Below are 17,178 nucleotides of genomic sequence, written 5' to 3'. Positions count from 1 at the left end.
GCAAATTAGAAAAATATTTGAATAAGAAAAATGGATAGAGAAAGGGTGTGTTGTGGAGGAGTTAGGCTGAATGCCCCCAGGAACCAATGGACCAAATTACTTCCAAAATTCTATCAATTTGAGTAAGATTGGCGGTGATTTTGTTTGGTCAGCCGCGTGTCTTGATACATAAGGAAACGCTCGTACATAAGCATCACTGTGCTTTAAAATATTAATCGTTGCATTTGATATAGCACCTTTTTACATCTTTGAGAAGTCTCAAAGCGCTTCACAGAAAATGGTGAATTGACTATATACTTTGTGGGAGATACAAGGCAGCCAATTGCGCACAGCAATGTCCCACAAACAGTTATGGATTAAGTGATCAAATTATTATTTAAAAAATTTGAAGGGTTTATTGCGCCCGGAAAGCAATCCGCCAAAAGTATTAATAATAATGCTTAAGAGTATCCAAACAAATCCCACCTATACATGGAAATTCAGAGATTGATTCTTGGAATGGAATGGAGGGACGTATTCTGCTTAACTGATTCCGGAAAGTGTTAGGCGCATGTACTTACTGTGGAGTCCTGCAGCTCAGTGGTTAGAGCACTCGCTTTGCAAGCGAGAGACCTGAGTTCAATTCCAGGCAGAGGGTGAAACCTCGGGCAAGTTTCCTTACTCCACACAGAGTCTAATAATAATCCCTCCAAAACCAAAAACAATCATAAATTGGTCATTTTCAATCTACGACTGTTTGTGGGACATTGCTGTGCGCAATTGGCTGCCGCGTTCGCCCACAAATATACAGTCAATTCACTTTACAGTATGTTCTGTGAAGCGCTTTGGGACTTCCTCCCACTTGAAAAGCGCTATATCAAATGCAAGGATTATTATTATAGTAATTGCCTCCAGACGTGCACACTTCAGGCACTTAGAACAGAGCCACGTTTACACTACTGGTGTATCTATCTCTCTGTAATGTAAAATAGACATTTCTCCCAACTCTGGATCGGCTGGGTTGATTGTGTTGTGTGGGTGACACGCGGCAGCCTGTTCCTCACAGCAACTATTACCCTTGGAAAGAGATCTGCAAATTGAATATCAACCTACATACTGCTAGGTAAACAGATGCATGTGGGTTAAGGAAACTTTCCTTTTTGCCCCATCTGAAAGTCAAACCTGGGTCATCTTGCTTGCGAGGCGAGTGCACTAACCACTATGCTACTGCACTCCAGATTTACAATCCAACCTGATTGTAACAGAGTTTTGGGTCCATAAAGTTAGTCCTTATGTTACTCATCGTCATCACTCAGAGGATATAGTTCAAGATCCTGGTCCTCACCTTCAAAGCCATCCACGGCTTGCTCCTCCATACCTCTGTGACCATTTAACCCCCTACCAACCTGTCCACTCCCCCCGCTCAGCGGACTTCAGCCTGCTTCACGTCTCCCGCCTTGCCTGCCCCATCATTGGTGGGCAGATCATCAGCCTCTCAGCCTCCCCTCTGAAGCTCCATCCCACAGTTCCTCAGCCTTGCCTCCTTCAAGATCCGTCTCAAAACCCTCCTCTTTGACCGGCCTTCGGTCACCCTCCTACTTGTAAACTCCCCACTCTTCACCCCTCCTGATCCCAACCAGCTCGGGTGCAGATCCCTGACTGTCCAGCGCCTTGGGGCGCCCGCTTGACGTGAAAGGCGCTATGCAAATATAATTTGTTGTTGTTATAACTGGTCTGTGAAACAAATGGTCGCACTGAACCATCAAAATTTACTGTTTGTTTTGCTGCCTGAGCCCCCTCCAAAAAACAGCTCTTTCAATTTCTGATTACAGCACAAAAGTTGTACGAATGTTTTGAAATGTTTGGTCAAACTTAGCTTTCAATGAAGACTTGCTTTGATTACCAAAAATAAAACTGGGCTAGTCGCATTCATTCCTCTGTTCAGAACAGCGCATGTGCCTGGGCAGAGCAAACATACTGAGGCACGAGACCATTGGCAATTGCGTAGTTCAGCCGTCTGTCTATGTCTGCACTGCTGTACACATGCACTCAGCCTGAAATTACAGCCTTTGTGTGAGGGAGAGAGCATTTTTATCCAGTCTTGTTTTCAGCCCAGGAGGAAGAAGTGTTCTTTGGGTTGTGTGCAAATTGGCTGACAATTTATATGCTAAACTAGACAGCAATTCTCTATGACTTGCTTGCAAGAGGCCTCTAGGTTATAGACCCATTATTATTAGTATTTACATAAATCCTACTAATAAAACAGGAGTCCTGTAGTTTAGTGGTTAGAGCACTTACTCGCAATTGAGAGGACCTGGTTCAATTCCCGGGCAGGGCGAAACTTTGGGCAAGTTTCCTTACTCCATTTGCGTCGGTTTACCTAGCAATAAGTAGAAACGCTGTTGTTCGTCGATTGGCGCTATATCAAATGCAAGGATTATTATTATTGCCATCACATTTGCAACCTACCCTTCCTTGCCAAAGTCCTGGAACACATCGTTGCAGGTCAACTTCGATCACACCTCTCCCTCCTCGAGCCCCTGCAGTCTATTTTTCACCCTGCCTGCAGCTCCAGCAGACTGAAATGCCTCTTTAATGGGGTTGAATGGCCTACTCCCGTTCCTATTTGATAACGCGCCTTATCGCATCGTTAAGACAGAAAATACTGTATAGTGGATTAACTGTATATTTTGTGGGTGAAACATGGCAGCCAATTTTCAACTAAATTTCTCAAAGCTTCTGTACAACTTAAGTTGCTTTCTTTGGCGAATCAAATGGTGAAAGAATGAGTTTAGTCATGCGATGAACCAGTGGCTGTTGCACCTGAATTTTGTTGAAGTAAAGAGTAGTGTTGTTGTAACTGAACAGTGGTTTTGATGAGGAAATGTTTTCTGAAATTATGACGTGGAAGAAAATGTTTTGACCCTTGGTCTGACATTCTGTTGGTGGAAAGTTTGAGCTTGCATCTTATGATGCCGGAACAAAGAATCGGGTTTGCAATATCTTTGGTTGGTCGTCCAACTAGCCTCTGGGTCAGACAGTTGTGGTTGCAACTCTGCATTGAGAATTGAGCTCCTAATTTAGAATGACACTGCAGTGCAGTGTTCAGAGAGCACTGTATTGTTTGAGATGGTGTCCTACAGATCAGTCGTTAAACCAAGCATTGAAAATGTTACTGGACTTGTGGATTTGTGCCCTTCAAAAAAAANTGAGCTTGGAATGTGTATTTTTGGCCAGCCGGGTGTCTGACACGTGCGGAAACCCATCACCGTGCTTAAGAGTGAGTATTCAAACCAAACTGAGAATTCCATGCATCCCACCTACACATGGAAATCCCAGAGAGAGATCGTTGGAATGGAATGTGCACTCTCTCCCCCGCTGGCGGGACACAACAGCTCAGCTAATTCCGGAAAGTATGAGATGCAGGTGAGCAAGAGCCAAGGCTTGGCGACTCCAGAGTGTGCAGCTTGGAAGGTCAGCGAGTGCCATTTGAGTGGAGAAAGGCTTTTGCTGGGGGCAGATATCAATCCATGCAACTCATCCCATTGTGTACACGTGTCAGACTATTATGAACTGAGAAGTTGTTGTGCCCAATGCATTTCCTTTTTATTGCTTTTTCAAAAATATCTGAACCAACAAAGCAATCAGGCTTGTATATTGAATAGCCCTCTGTGCCAGCGCTGCACTTAAATAACCCGAGTGAGTTTGAGGGCATCTATCTCGTCTGTTGTTGAGCTGTCAGAAATTTATGTTGCAGCTTTTCCCTCTGGCTTTCAGAAGCAATTCTTTGTCTGGGTAATGCATTTATTTCCCTATCATTATTCGCCCATGTATAACTTGGTTGTTGTATCTTTTGCTAGCAGTCTTGCTCTTAATTTTTTTAAAAAGAGCTGTTGAAAGCTGAAAGGGGTGAATTGAGGTGGAGGGATTTAGGAAGAAAGTTCCAGAGGGTTGGGACAAAGTGCCTGAAAGCTTGCCTGCAAATTGTAGAGCAAACCAGAGTTGGTGGAGCAAAGGGAGTGTCTGGGGTATAGGGTCACAGGTGATCACAGTGGGAGGTGAGGCAAGGCTGTAGAGGTACGAGTCCTGTAGCACAGTGGTTAGAGCACTCGCCTCACAAGCGAGAGACCTGGGTTTGATTCCAGGCAGGGCAAAACCTTGGGCAAGTTTCCTTACTTCACACACCTCATAATAATCCCTCAAGAAAAAACCAATAATAAATTGGTTACTCAATCCACGACTGTTTGTGAGACACTGCTGTGCCCAATTGGCTGCTGCGTTTTGCCCACAACTATACAGTTATTCACTTAACAATCTATTCTGTGAAACGCTTTGAGACGTCTAGAAGACATGAAAAGGCGCTATATCAAATGCAAGGATTATTATTATGAGGTGAGGGCAAAGATCATTATGTTCGTCTGTTTTTGCAATGTTTTTTGTCTCTGGTCAGCTAAGCATGCAGAAACATTGAGCACACTTTATGGCAGCTCGGCTTCAAGTAGACTTAACTTCCCTTCCCTAGTGAAGATAGTCACTAGTTGGTCCATAGGAAGTGGGACCAGTAGAGCTGGGTGAGATTGGGGAAATGGGCATCAGAGCTTTGTGCAAAACATAGCAGCAGGAGTAGGCCATTCAACCCCTCGAGCCTGTTCCGCTATTCTATTGGACCATGGCTAATCTGTAACCCAACTCCATTTACCCGCCATATCCCTTGATGCCCTCACCTAACAAAAATCTCAGTCTAAAATTTGTATTGACCCGGCATCTACAGCTTTTTGGGGGAGAGAGTTCTAGATTTCCTCTACTCTTTTGCGTGAAAAAATGCTTCCTAATTTCACCCTAAATGGCCTCGCTCTAATTTTAAGATTATGCCCACTTGTTTGCCCACACACATACAGTCGATTCACTTTCCAGTATATTTTGTGAAGTGCTTTGAGACATCTGGAAGATGTGAAAAGCACTATGTCAAATGCAAGGAATATTATTACTATTATTATGGATTTCCCCACCAGAGGAAATAGTTTCTCTGTAGCTACCATATCAAAGCCCTTTTAAACTCCTAAATCAGATCGCCCTCAACCTTCTAAACTCAAGGAATACACACCAAATTTATGCAACCTGGCCTCATATCATGTGGGGCAGAATGAGGATGTAGAGTTCTCAATAATCTGGAGTTTGTGGAAGGTAGAGCTGGTGAGCAGAGTGATGCGTTACAAATAATAAAAATTTCCCTTATGGTGTCAAAACATCTCAAAGTTTGACAGTAAATACCGTCAAGTGTTGGGGCTGTTTGTGGGCACAGCTGGTAACCATTTTACTAATGTCCCACAACCCAAAACAGTAAACAGTCAATCTGGAGAGAAACCCGTTTTCCAATAGTGTTGTGAAGAAACATGAAAACAGCAGACCTACAAAATACAGTCACCCCATTTCACAGAAATTATAATACAAATATTATTTATATAGCGCCTTTCACATCAGGAGGACGCCCCAAAGTGCTTAACAGGCCAATCTGGACACCTGTTACCTCCAAATTGCTTTGAAACATTGAAGGTCTTGGACTAAACCAAGGATGATTATTATAGCCTGTTATTACAGTATTACCAGGTCGCGGTTCAATACATAGCATACTAAATTAAGATGAACTTGAATTCAAACTTAAAAAGAACTTTTTTTTTTAATACGCATACCCTTTAAAGTACCTTTGCGTTCCAACCTGGTCAGGTTAAGGACTGTTTTTGTTTCTATCTCGAGCAGTGATGAAATCTGTTGCTAATTTAGTCATGGATGGATTAAGTATTGGTGTTTACCGCATAGACATTTTGAGGACGTCCACTTAAAACTGTGAAGAGTTGTGACCTTGACTGGCCAAATACAAAAGTCCGTGGTTGATTATAGCTCCTTTCACAGGAGCTATTCTGAAGTGTAGTGACAGCAACCTGTTCAGGTGGACTTTAAAAATATCTTGACATTAATGGAAGGAGGGGGAAAAAAAATTTGGTGGTTACTCAATCCATGACTGTTTGTGGGACACTGCTGTGCAACAATTGGCTGCTGTGTTTCGTCCACAAATTATACAGTCAATTCACTTTACAGTGTATCCTGTGAAGCGCTTTGAGACGTCTCAAAGATGTGATAAGTAAGGCCCTGTATTAAATGCAAGGATTATTATTATTACAACATTAGTTTGGCAAATCACTAAAGAATATCCCTTTTTGCTCCACCAGGTCAACCAACGCAATGTTCCTGGAATCGACAGCGCGTACCTGGCGATGGATACAGAGGAAGGGGTGGAGGTTGTTTGGAATGAAGTTCAATTCTCGGAACGAAAAAACTTTAAACTACAAGAGGTGAGTAGGAGATCTCAAGTGTTGAAATACAGAAGCTGCTACCAATGTTCTCGATGGGATTGGCTACTGACTGGAGGAGATGAACCCAGTACCGAGTGCTCCCCTGAGGTCCACCATCAACTCGATATCAACCAGCCCTGAATAATCCAGGATTCAAGTTAAAATCGATCTTATTATTAAGATTACGGTGGTTCTTGCTGGTCTTTTTTGACTCAATGTTGCAATGATATTTTATTGTCAGTTTTGTCAGTTAAACCTGAAATTGATTAACAAACTTTAACCACCCTCTCTCTCTCTCAAAATTCTCTTAGTTTACAGCCTCCATCTCTCTCTCTCCCCCCCCCCCCCCAACCTACTAACTCCTTTCCTCACTGATATCTCCTCTCTCCACTCATCCCTGTCCATTTGCACTGAACACCTACTCATCGTGGGTCATTTAAACCCCTGCCCTACCTCCTCTGATTTAACTGCCCTCCTCTCTCCCTAAACCAACCCTCTACATCAACTCGCCAACCCACAACCGTGGCCACTCCTTTGACCTTGTCATCACACATGGCCTTGACATTTCCAACCTGTATCACAGACAAGGCCATCTCGGATCACTTTCTCATCTCCCTCTCCTCCCGCACCCCCTCTCCTCTTCCGACCCCTCCTCCACCACCTCTCCTTCCTCATCCACCTTAATGGGATCGCACTCACATGGTTCGAGTCCTACTTAACTAACTGCCTCCATTTCATCTCAGCAAATGGTTTCTCCTCCCGTCTCCGCCAGGTCACCTGCAGGGTTCCATCCTTGGCCCCCTTCTTTTCCTCATCTACGTGCTCCCTCTGGGCGATGTCATCCGCAGACACGGGATAAACTTCCACATGTATTCAGATGACACACAAGTCTACTTTGCCTCCTCCAGTATCGACTCCAGGTCCTCTGATGTTCTATCAGCTTGTCTGGCAGACAACAGGGCATGGATCAGGGCAAACTTCCTGCAGCTGAATTTTGTCCCGGATTATTGTCTCCAGAAGTTTCCCCACTACTGAGTTTAGGCTGACTGGCCTGTAGTTCCCGGGTTTATCCTACTACCCCTTTTTGTATAGAGGAGTAATATTTGCAACCCTCCAGTCCTCTGGCATCACCCTGGTATCCAAGGCGGATTGAAAGATTGTGGCCAAATCTTTGAATCCACCGGTACTTCCCTCAGTAACTTAAGATGCATCCCATCCAGACCGGGTGACTTATCTACCTTGTGCACGGACAACCTTTTAGTACTTACTCTCGGTTTATTCTTATCCAATTTCTTTCATCTTCTCCTCTGATATTGTGGCATTGGCTGCGTCCTCTTCTTTTGTGAAGACAGATGCAAAGTACTCATTCAGCACATCAGCCTCTGCCTCCACAAGAAGATTTCCTCTTTAGTCCCTAATTGGACCCACCCTACCTTTGACTAACTTTTTATTTGTTCTGTGCTTATAAAATACCTTAGGGTTCCCTTTTATATTCCCGCTAATCTTTTCTCACACAATTTCTTTGTCCTTCTTATTTCCTTTTTCACTTCTCCTGTGTGCTTTCTAGAGCACTCGCTTTGCAAGTGAGAGACCTGAGTTCAATTCCAGGCAGAGGGCGAAACCTTGGGCAAGTTTCCTTACTCCACACAGAGCCTAATAATAATCCTCCAAAAACCAAAAACAATAATTAAATTGGTCATTTTCAATCTACGACTGTTTGTGGGACATTGCTGTGCGCAATTGGCTGCCGCGTTCGCCCACAAATATACAGTCAATTCACTTTACAGTGTGTTCTGTGAAGCGCTTTGGGACGTCCTCCCGACGTGAAAAGCGCTATGTCAAATGCAAGGATTATTATTATTCTATTTGATTATCTTCTATATTTTGGACCTGACATTTGTCAAAAGCCTCCTTTTTCTCCGTTTTATTTTAATCCGAATTTCCTTATTCATCCAAACAACAATAAAATTACATTTATAGAGCCCCTTTCACGTCGGGAGGACGTCCCAAAGTGCTGAACAGTCAGTTGTCGGGGCCCGAGCATGGGGGAGGGTTGGTGTAGGGGTGAGGGAAGGCAGAGGGGTGGGAGGGCATGATTCGAAGAGAAGGGTCTTGAGACCGGCCTTGAAGGAGGCGAGGGAGGAAGCGAGGCCAAGGGACTGTGGGATGGAGTTCCAGAGTGTGGGGGCAGAGAGGCTGAAACCCCGGCCACCGATGGTTGGGCGGGAGACATGGAGCAGGTCGGAGCCCGAGAAATTGAGATCCTAAGGTTTCGATGCCCTACCCTTCCCCTTTATGTGAATGTATTTGTTCTATCCCAAACTATCTCCTCCTTGAAGGCTTCTCATTGCTTGTTAACTGTTTACCTACCAATCTTTCTTTCCAGTCCACCTTGACTCCAAGACCGGCTTAGTCTATTCTGTATTTCTCCCCCGTCTAATCCCTTTTTCTGGATTACTCCTGATTACATTGCTATTCATCTCTCCCAGCTCTCTATGTAACTTGTTTGTCCTCTCTAATGCTACATCCTGATTCCCTTCCCCCCTCGAAATTAGTTTAAACCCTTCACCATAGCGCAAATTAACCTCCCTGCGAGGACATTGTTCCCAGTCCTATTAGGTTGTAAGCCATCAATCTTGTACAGGTCCCACCTGCCCCAGAACTGGGCCCAATAATTCAGGAACCTGAAGCCCTCCTTTCTGCACCATTTCTCCAGCCATGTATTCATGTGTTTGATCCTGTTGTTTTGATATTCATTTGCATGAGGCACTGGGAGTAATCCAGAGATCACCACCTTTGAGGTCCTACTCTTTAGCTTTTTCCCTAGTTTCCGATACTCTCTCTGTAGGATCTCAGCCCTTTTTTTTCCCCTACGTCATGGAACCCAACATGAACCACGACTTCTGGATGTTCCCCTTCCCCCTACAGCACGTTTTGCACCCGTTACGTGATGTCTTCAACCCTGGCACCAGGGAGGCAACATACCAAGCAAGAGTCACGTCTTTGGTTACAGAAAAGCCTGTCTACTCCTTTCACCAATGTGTCCCCAATGACAATTGCACTGACACTCTTCCCTGAGCTCGAGCAGCCGGAGGCACTTCCTACACACGTGTTGTCCAGGGCACACAACAAGATTACATTTATATAGCACCTTTCACATCAGGAGGATGTCCCAAAGCATCCTGGAGTTTCCACTTGGCACACATTGTGCATGCAACCAGCTGTCCTCCCATATTCCCAGACATGTTTTATATTGTGTTAATATAAATATGTTGTTATAATTATGCACCTCTTCCCCCCCCTCTACACTGAATGCCCACTCTCACCAAATTCCTTAACAGTTTTCATTCTGTTCCAACTCACTCAGTTCCCTACTCACACTGCTGGGCTCTCTGCTCAAGAGATGTTCAGTTTCTTTTGAGTCTTAATATCTCGGGAACCCAGGGATATTCTCAACCCAAAGGAGTAAAACAAAAATTCCAGTAGTTTCTTTTTTTCCCTACAGGGATTCCCTTTCATCCTGCAAAGAAAAAGGAGCCTTTTTAATCTCTCACCTTTTCTGTGTTTCAGGATAAAGTTAAAGCTGTCTTTGACAACCTCATCCAGTTGGAGCACCTGAACATAGTGAAATTCCATAAGTACTGGGCAGATGTAAAGGAAAATAAAGCCAGGGTAAGCTGCTGTGCTGATAGCTTTGAGGAGCTTTCATGATAGACTGCAAAGATTTGTCTTTCCGGTACTTGATTAACAAGTGGAAAGAACAAGCTGTCTCATTCCTGTCCCTGAGAAGTTTGAACTATGAGCATGTTGCTCATGAGGACTGCATTATTTATAGATGGGAAAAGGGAGTGGGACTAAATAGATAGCTCTTTCACAGACTTGGCACGGGCATTTTTTTGGGAGGTCAGCCGGGTGTCTGACACATGCAAAAACCCATCACTGTGCTTAAGAGTATCCAAACCAAATTGGGCATTCCATATATCCCATCTACACATGGAAATCCCAGATAGAGATCGTTGGAATGGAATGTGCACTCTCTCCCTGAAGGGACCCATCCTGCTTACCTAATTCCAGGGAGTAATATTTTTGTGTTTCCCTTCCAGAAACATGACAACGTTTACGGGTTATGGAAGGAGCGGGTGGGCCAGATGAAATGGAGGTGGGGGGGATAAAATTTGGCTGTCAGTTGGACCACCCTGCAATAATCTGCATTTATATCTCGCCTTTCACACCGAGAAGTATCTCAGAGTTAACCTACTTGTTTATGTTCCTCCAGGTTATATTTATCACAGAGTATATGTCATCAGGAAGCTTAAAACAGTTCTTGAAGAAAACAAAGAAAAACCACAAAACGATGAACGAAAAGGTTAGCTATTGATTTACTAGTTTTAGGCTTTCTCTATACTCTATGAATCTGCTGTATCTCTGTGTTGGAGATTGCTGCTAATAAATGCAGTGTTGCTGAACCTTGTTATTCCCCTCCTAATCATCACTGACCTCAGCAGAAATTTACTCCATTAGTCTTGTGCTTTGCAGTTCCACTGTGTGGAATGGAATTTATCTTGTGAAGCTCAGGTGTTGTAGAGTTAATATACTGGGTTATTAATCTTCACCCAGTGGATGTGTACAGGCTGCTGTTGCCAACATTGATGGAGTAGAAAGTGTAATCCATCAACTGACAAGAGCACACTGTCAAATTTTCCTTCTGGTTTATTATGAAGAAATTTCCCATCTTGTTGAAAACTTAGAATTTCTATTTCCTCAAATTACTTCAAGTGGTGCCATTTTTTTCCCTTGGTGTTAAAATGATCCATCTGTTATTGATCTAATATGGATTTGCTCCCAATAGTAAAGATAACTGTTCCTTACTGAGCTCAGTTTTGATTGGAGTGACATAAGAGCACTGGATACAGGAGGATCCCATAGTCAGAAGGGTGTTCGGAAAAGCTAGATATGCTGGGGCTCTCTGGGCTTGAGAAGAGATGTCTTAGAGGTACATGATGGAGGTATACGATTCTAGATGGGTTTGTAATAGTAAATCCAGCATAATATGTGCCAAGACACACATTCAGGGTTGCAAATGAAAATTTCAGGAGAAATGCCAGAAAATATTTCTTTACACAGAGAGTAATCAGTCACTGAATGGGGTGGTTTGTTGTTACTACTAATACTCCTGCCAGCAGGGGTGGGTAAGGTCAGAACCCTGGCACTTGTTTAAGAAACATTTTATACTGTAATGGAAAATGTTAGGTTGGGTATTCTGAAAGGGTGAAATCAAATGGGTGAAAGGGCATTTTTTTATTCAAACCTCTTGTGCTTAGACCTGTGCCTTGAGAGAGCTTTCGCTGAAAGGGTAGTAATGTTTTTCTGAATAATAATTCTCACTTTCCTATGGTGACTCATCAAATGAGGTGAAGGACACCTAGCTAGAGGAACTTTACTGAAAGGCATCTTTGTGCTCTGATTGTTCACAGGCTTGGAAGAGATGGTGCACACAAATTTTATCCGCATTGAGGTAAGATGAATAAAAAGACTTTCCATTTTTTTCAAAAATCACTGTAAATAAATACTCTGTATTTCTCAGTCACTTACAAGAAGAAAAAATTTCACCTGAAATTTATTTTTAAAAACAAGTTCAATCTGGTTTTATTTTTGCTGGTGCGGAGGGTGAGGGTGGGGCTGACGGAGGATGATTGATGGTTCCAGTATCTATGATGTGCTGGTTTAGGACTAAGCATGTGCACAAATCACATCATCAACACACATTAAACCAATGTTCCAAAATATGTCTGTATTGTTTAGGAGCACAGGAACAAGAGGAAGCCATTCAGCCCCTCTGCCTTTCTGTGGTTCATCTGTACTTCAACTCCATTTACCCGACCTTGCCCCATATCCTTTAATACCCTGATCTAACAAATGTCTACCCACCTCAGTCTTGATGATGTGAATGGATACAACATCCACAGCCTTTTGGAGGAGAAAGTTCCAGATTTTCATTACTCTTTGTGTAGGAGAAAAAAACTAACCCTTTCACCACATGTACCAGAGCTTTGGAGGTCAGTTGCCACCTCCTTCCCCCAGCTTTCTGATTTTCTTCCATTTCTTGACAAAGAAAAATAAACCCCAGTAATACCCACATTTTTATTATTGTGAGTAATATTAGAAGTTCATGTCTTGCTTTTTCAGACAAAACAAATCAAATTAAATCTCAATAAATCAAACAATGGTGTCATTCATGTCAGAAATCATTGGGGAATGAGCAGCCGAGGCCTTATTCATCTCATACTACTTCCATGGGGAGTAGTATGATTGCTGCTGGGGGTTGTGTGAGGTGTTAGCCCTCTGTGTGAGCAAGGCAGCTCAGTCAGTCACTCTTTCATCACTTTAGGAAAACCGTTTAACCTAAATGAAGTTGGTGCATGTGGCTATAGCCTGCACCTATTTGTGGTGCCTGGTGACTGAGGAATATAACAGTAAATTCCTGATAACTCCACGCTGGTTTAACTGGTCACTACCACTTAACTCATCCCGGCCACATTTATTGATGCATTTATACATATGCTTAACAAGCTGCCCCCAGTGGCTGGCCTGATAACTGGTCACTGAGCCCAATTCCCTTGGAGTGATGAGTTATCAGGAGTTTACCAGGTCATGTTTGGAACCATCTAAAGAATAAAACCATGGGGAAAAAAACTGTTTTATTAAAAGCTAAAGAACAGCAACCATAGAGAGTTTTAATAAATAAACAAACCTGAACCAGTGGGATATAGAAGCACTGAGGTAGACTGCAATACAATTTACATTACATAGTGTAGGGACAGAACTTCAGATGATGGACTGAGATTTCAAAGAAAACTGTCTTATCCTCTTAGTCTTGCTCAGTGAACCTTCAGGGAAGATCAGAACCATCTCATTAACATGCCAGCCATGTCTGCAGTGAATACGTGCAGCACTCCATCAGAAGCTTGTGTCGGGCAGCTTACCTCGAGCAGTCACTGTGCTTTTACAAAGTATTACCAGGCTGACATCAGCTCAGGGCTTGTATTCCATGCCAGCCTGAAGACATGGGTCCCTGAGACCATCCGGCCTCCAGTGTGATAGTTACGTGGAGATTATAATAGGAATAATAATATAATATCCTTGCATTTGATATAGTGCTTTATCATATCTTCAATGTCTCAAATCACTTCATAGAATATACTGTAAAGATAGTTAGCAAACAAGCAAATGGGGGAAGTTAGGAACATTTTTCACACAGCAGTATGAAAAAACTTCCCTGCTGTGAGCAGTAGCTGAGACAGAATCCATCTTCACTTTCAGAAGGGAATGGGTAAACACCTCAAAAGGAGTCAACTAGTCAGGGGCTATGGGGAAAAGGCAGGAGATGATGATAATCTTTGCATTTGATATTGTGCTTTATCACATAGTTGAAACATTTCAAAGCGTTTCACAGAGTATACTATAAAGTAAATTGTTGTGCAACACAGCAACCAGTTAATTGCACACAGCAGTGTCCCACAAACCGTTGTGGATTGAGTGACCATATTATTATAGGTTAAATTATATATGGTACTGAAAGGTTTTCTGTTTAAAAAGGCCAGCACAGACATGACGGGCTGACTGAGCTGTAAATTTCCATGGTTCCAGATGGGGCTGTGATGTAGTATTTTTGTGTTCTGTCCAACATTAACCTTGCAAGGCGTTGTGTTACTAAAACATTACAATGTCCTGAGTTTTCTGCAACACTTGGTTTGTCAAGAAAGTAAGTTGTGGCTGACCTTGCTAGATATTTACTCTCCTTTTTTTTCTTTCTCAGCTACCTCCACTCCTGTGACCCTCCCATCATCCATGGAAACCTGACCTGTGACACGATATTCATCCAACATAATGGACTAATAAAAATTGGTTCTGGTGGGTATTCATCACTCGGGCTTCTTGTTCAAGCAATCTGAGTTGCATCCATGTTGTCTAACAGAGAATATATTGTTCTAAAGAAGTGTGGAATGAGAGAAGGCTATTTGTCTCATCAATCCTCCTCCTTTCAATGTCCTTTGCTTGATGTTACCTTGCTCTAAACTTACCTAGAAACAGTGTTACACAGTGCTTTTTTCATATTAAGGATATTTGTGCAAGCGACACAATGTGAAGGCATCAAAGCCAAAAAAGTAGCAGTTTTAATCTTTTCTGTTTACTTTGTGGTGAGAAGGAAGCTTCTTTCGTTGTCTCTTTCCTGAAGTCAATGGTTGGGTTCAGCTCTACAAGTGCTGATAGTCCCCCAGTACCTCGCTGAACGAGCTGTTCATCATCTGCAAACATGGGCAGCAGCAGAGATTCAGGGGTGGAGAGAGGGACATTCCTGCCCCACACATACACTGCCAACAATATAGTGGCGAGCACCTTTAGACTCCCTCCCAAGTCACAATATAAATGCATATTGTATTATGTAAAGATTAAGAGTAGGGAACCTTAGCCAATTGTTTCTCGTTACCTCCCCTCCCAAGACTAAGGACACAAATGTCTATTCTAACATCTCATTCCCACTTCAACTGACTTATTAGCACAACCAGTAATTAAAATTGGGCACCTTCCTGATTCACATGGTTTAGTACTGCATTACAAACTGCACTAGTAAAATAATAATAATTTAGTCACTCAATCCACGATTGTTCATGGGATATTGCTGTGCGCAATTGGCTTCTGCATTTCACCCACAAAATCCACTTTACAGTATTCTGTGCAGCACAATGTGATCAGGCGCTATATCCAATGCAAGGATTATTATTATTATAAAATGCATTTACCGAGTTAGTATTTGAATGACCTAGGCTGAATCTTGGTGGGTTAGGAATGGACTTCATGGGAAAATTAACTCTGGAATTTGTTTTGCAAGTCTTAGTCTGAAAACAGCAGTATTGCCATTGAATCACAAATATCTGAAAATGAAAATGTGCATGGGAAAGGGCAGAGGAGAGGGATTAAATGTCTGCTGTTTCAGTTAGTGGGTACAGCCATCGGGGCTAAAAGGCCTCCTTATGTGCTGTAATTCCGCGATTCTAACATGGTAACCAGAGCTTGTTGCTGCTGATGTTTAGTTGTACCAAACAGACAATGTTGGCGTTGCCAGCAGGTCATCCTTTGTCCTAACCAGACTTTCACTGATATTTTCCCTCTTGGAGATGCCTGTTGCTGTGGCCATTTCCTTGACTGCAGTTAAGTGGAGGGCAAGCATAACATCCGAATGGCTTGGTCTTCCGCTTCAATAACCATTTGGATGGGTGAGATATCGTCACTGCTGCATTTCAATCAGAGAATTTCTGCAGCATGAACATCTCTCATCAAAGAAATGGTAGAGCACAGAATATTACCGTTTCCATTCCCTTTTATTACCCTTGTCAGCAACTTGATGTTTGTCAGACACACTGATCCAGAACAGAGTTTCGGTTCTGACAGATTTCCAAAGACGAGATCACAAACTCACTCCCAGAGACTCAACTAAAGGATTTTCAGACCCCAATCTGAAAAATATTTTTGAACATCTTCAATATGCCGTTTTTAAAAGAAATCTTACCTACATTGTTGTAATTCAGTACGTATTTCTTTAAGTTATAAACATGGCACACATGTCACTGGACCTTGTATACAGAACCAATGAAAGTATGATAGTCCAAGGCGCTGGACAGTCAGGGATTTGGACTGTTTAGCGGACAATGCCTTTCTATTTTCAGGAATCCGTTTTCTTTAGATCTATTGTGCACAGCTAATTCTGAGCATTCTTAACCTGGAACTACATCCTTCCACACAAACTGCCACTCTGTATGACAATTATTAATTCTTTGTAAACTTTTTGTTTTTCCAGGGAACTTGTGATGCTGACTAGCGCATGTTCAGACAAGCAACTGCCTCTGTCTAGGCAGGTTTATAATGACAAAACTTGGATGTGACACATACTGAATTACTTATCCCAGTTCTTATGCCCTTAACCCAATCTTTGATTTGACTATCTAGGTCTCTTTATTCCATAGGATTGTAAGAGTCCATTGACTGATGTGATAATTAGAAGCAGGAGGCCATTCAGCTCATTGAGTATTACCAGTTTATTAGGTGAAACCCATTTTAAACCGATTTCCCTGCATTGTTTTCTTGCCCTTCGATACTCAAAAAAAAATGTTTAAAGGAGCATTCAAAGTATACAAGCATTGGGTACAATAGGCTAAATGACTGCCTTTTGGGGTGAAATGTCTCAAATGCTGTGATCTCTTCCAGAGCATTTTAACATATTCCTGATGTGAATTTTAGCTTTCATTCAAGGTCTTTGGCATAGAGCGGGTTTACAGGTATGCCAGTTTGGAGGTTCTTCCATCTAAGCATATTGCCTGTTCAGAACAGGGACCGGTTTTGCACTTTCCTGGTTGTCAGAACATTGTAAGTTACTTTCATTTTGTGGCAAATTATAGACTTGTTATAATGAGTCACAAGCTGAGAGTCACTATAGACATGTTGGTAGTCTGGTTCCTGAGCCAGGTGGTTACGCAGTATTCCAGGTCACTGCTGATGACAGCACAGCCGGCCTAGCCCATTGGCAGGATGTGGAAGGGCAAACAAGTCACTGGGGACAGGTAATCCTCCTCAGCTCCTGTTAACCCTGCAAGACAAAGCCCTAACAAGTAGGGTGATTCTAGCTGGACAAAGCAGGAAAGCTTGCCAGGCAGTGGTATCTATGGCAAGCTACGTGGTTTTAGCTGGTTAGATTCCAGGAGTTATCCCAATGCATATTCTGGGTTCCCCAAGCCTTTGCTCTTGCCACTCTGCACCTAATTAGGTAAGCAAGATGTGTCCATCCAGGGAGAGA

General features: G+C 42.8%; 1 protein-coding gene across 2 annotated transcripts in view; it reads left to right on the top strand.

The window, feature by feature from the left end:
* nrbp1 (nuclear receptor binding protein 1) overlaps positions 1-17,178 on the top strand; it is a 57,329-nt gene that overhangs the window by 18,384 nt on the left and 21,767 nt on the right. For both annotated transcript variants that reach the window (XM_007908558.2, XM_042333460.1), the window contains exons 2-6: positions 6,207-6,329; positions 9,900-10,001; positions 10,606-10,695; positions 11,804-11,844; positions 14,146-14,240. In XM_007908558.2, coding sequence (XP_007906749.2) covers positions 6,207-6,329; positions 9,900-10,001; positions 10,606-10,695; positions 11,804-11,844; positions 14,146-14,240 — 451 coding nt within the window. The remainder of the gene's footprint in view (positions 1-6,206; positions 6,330-9,899; positions 10,002-10,605; positions 10,696-11,803; positions 11,845-14,145; positions 14,241-17,178) is intronic.

This window comes from Callorhinchus milii, unplaced genomic scaffold (genome assembly GCF_018977255.1).
Source record: "Callorhinchus milii isolate IMCB2004 unplaced genomic scaffold, IMCB_Cmil_1.0 Scaffold3, whole genome shotgun sequence".
NCBI lineage: Eukaryota > Metazoa > Chordata > Chondrichthyes > Chimaeriformes > Callorhinchidae > Callorhinchus > Callorhinchus milii.
The sequence above is the reverse complement of the archived record's forward strand: the minus strand, read 5'-3'. Positions and strand labels throughout refer to the sequence as shown.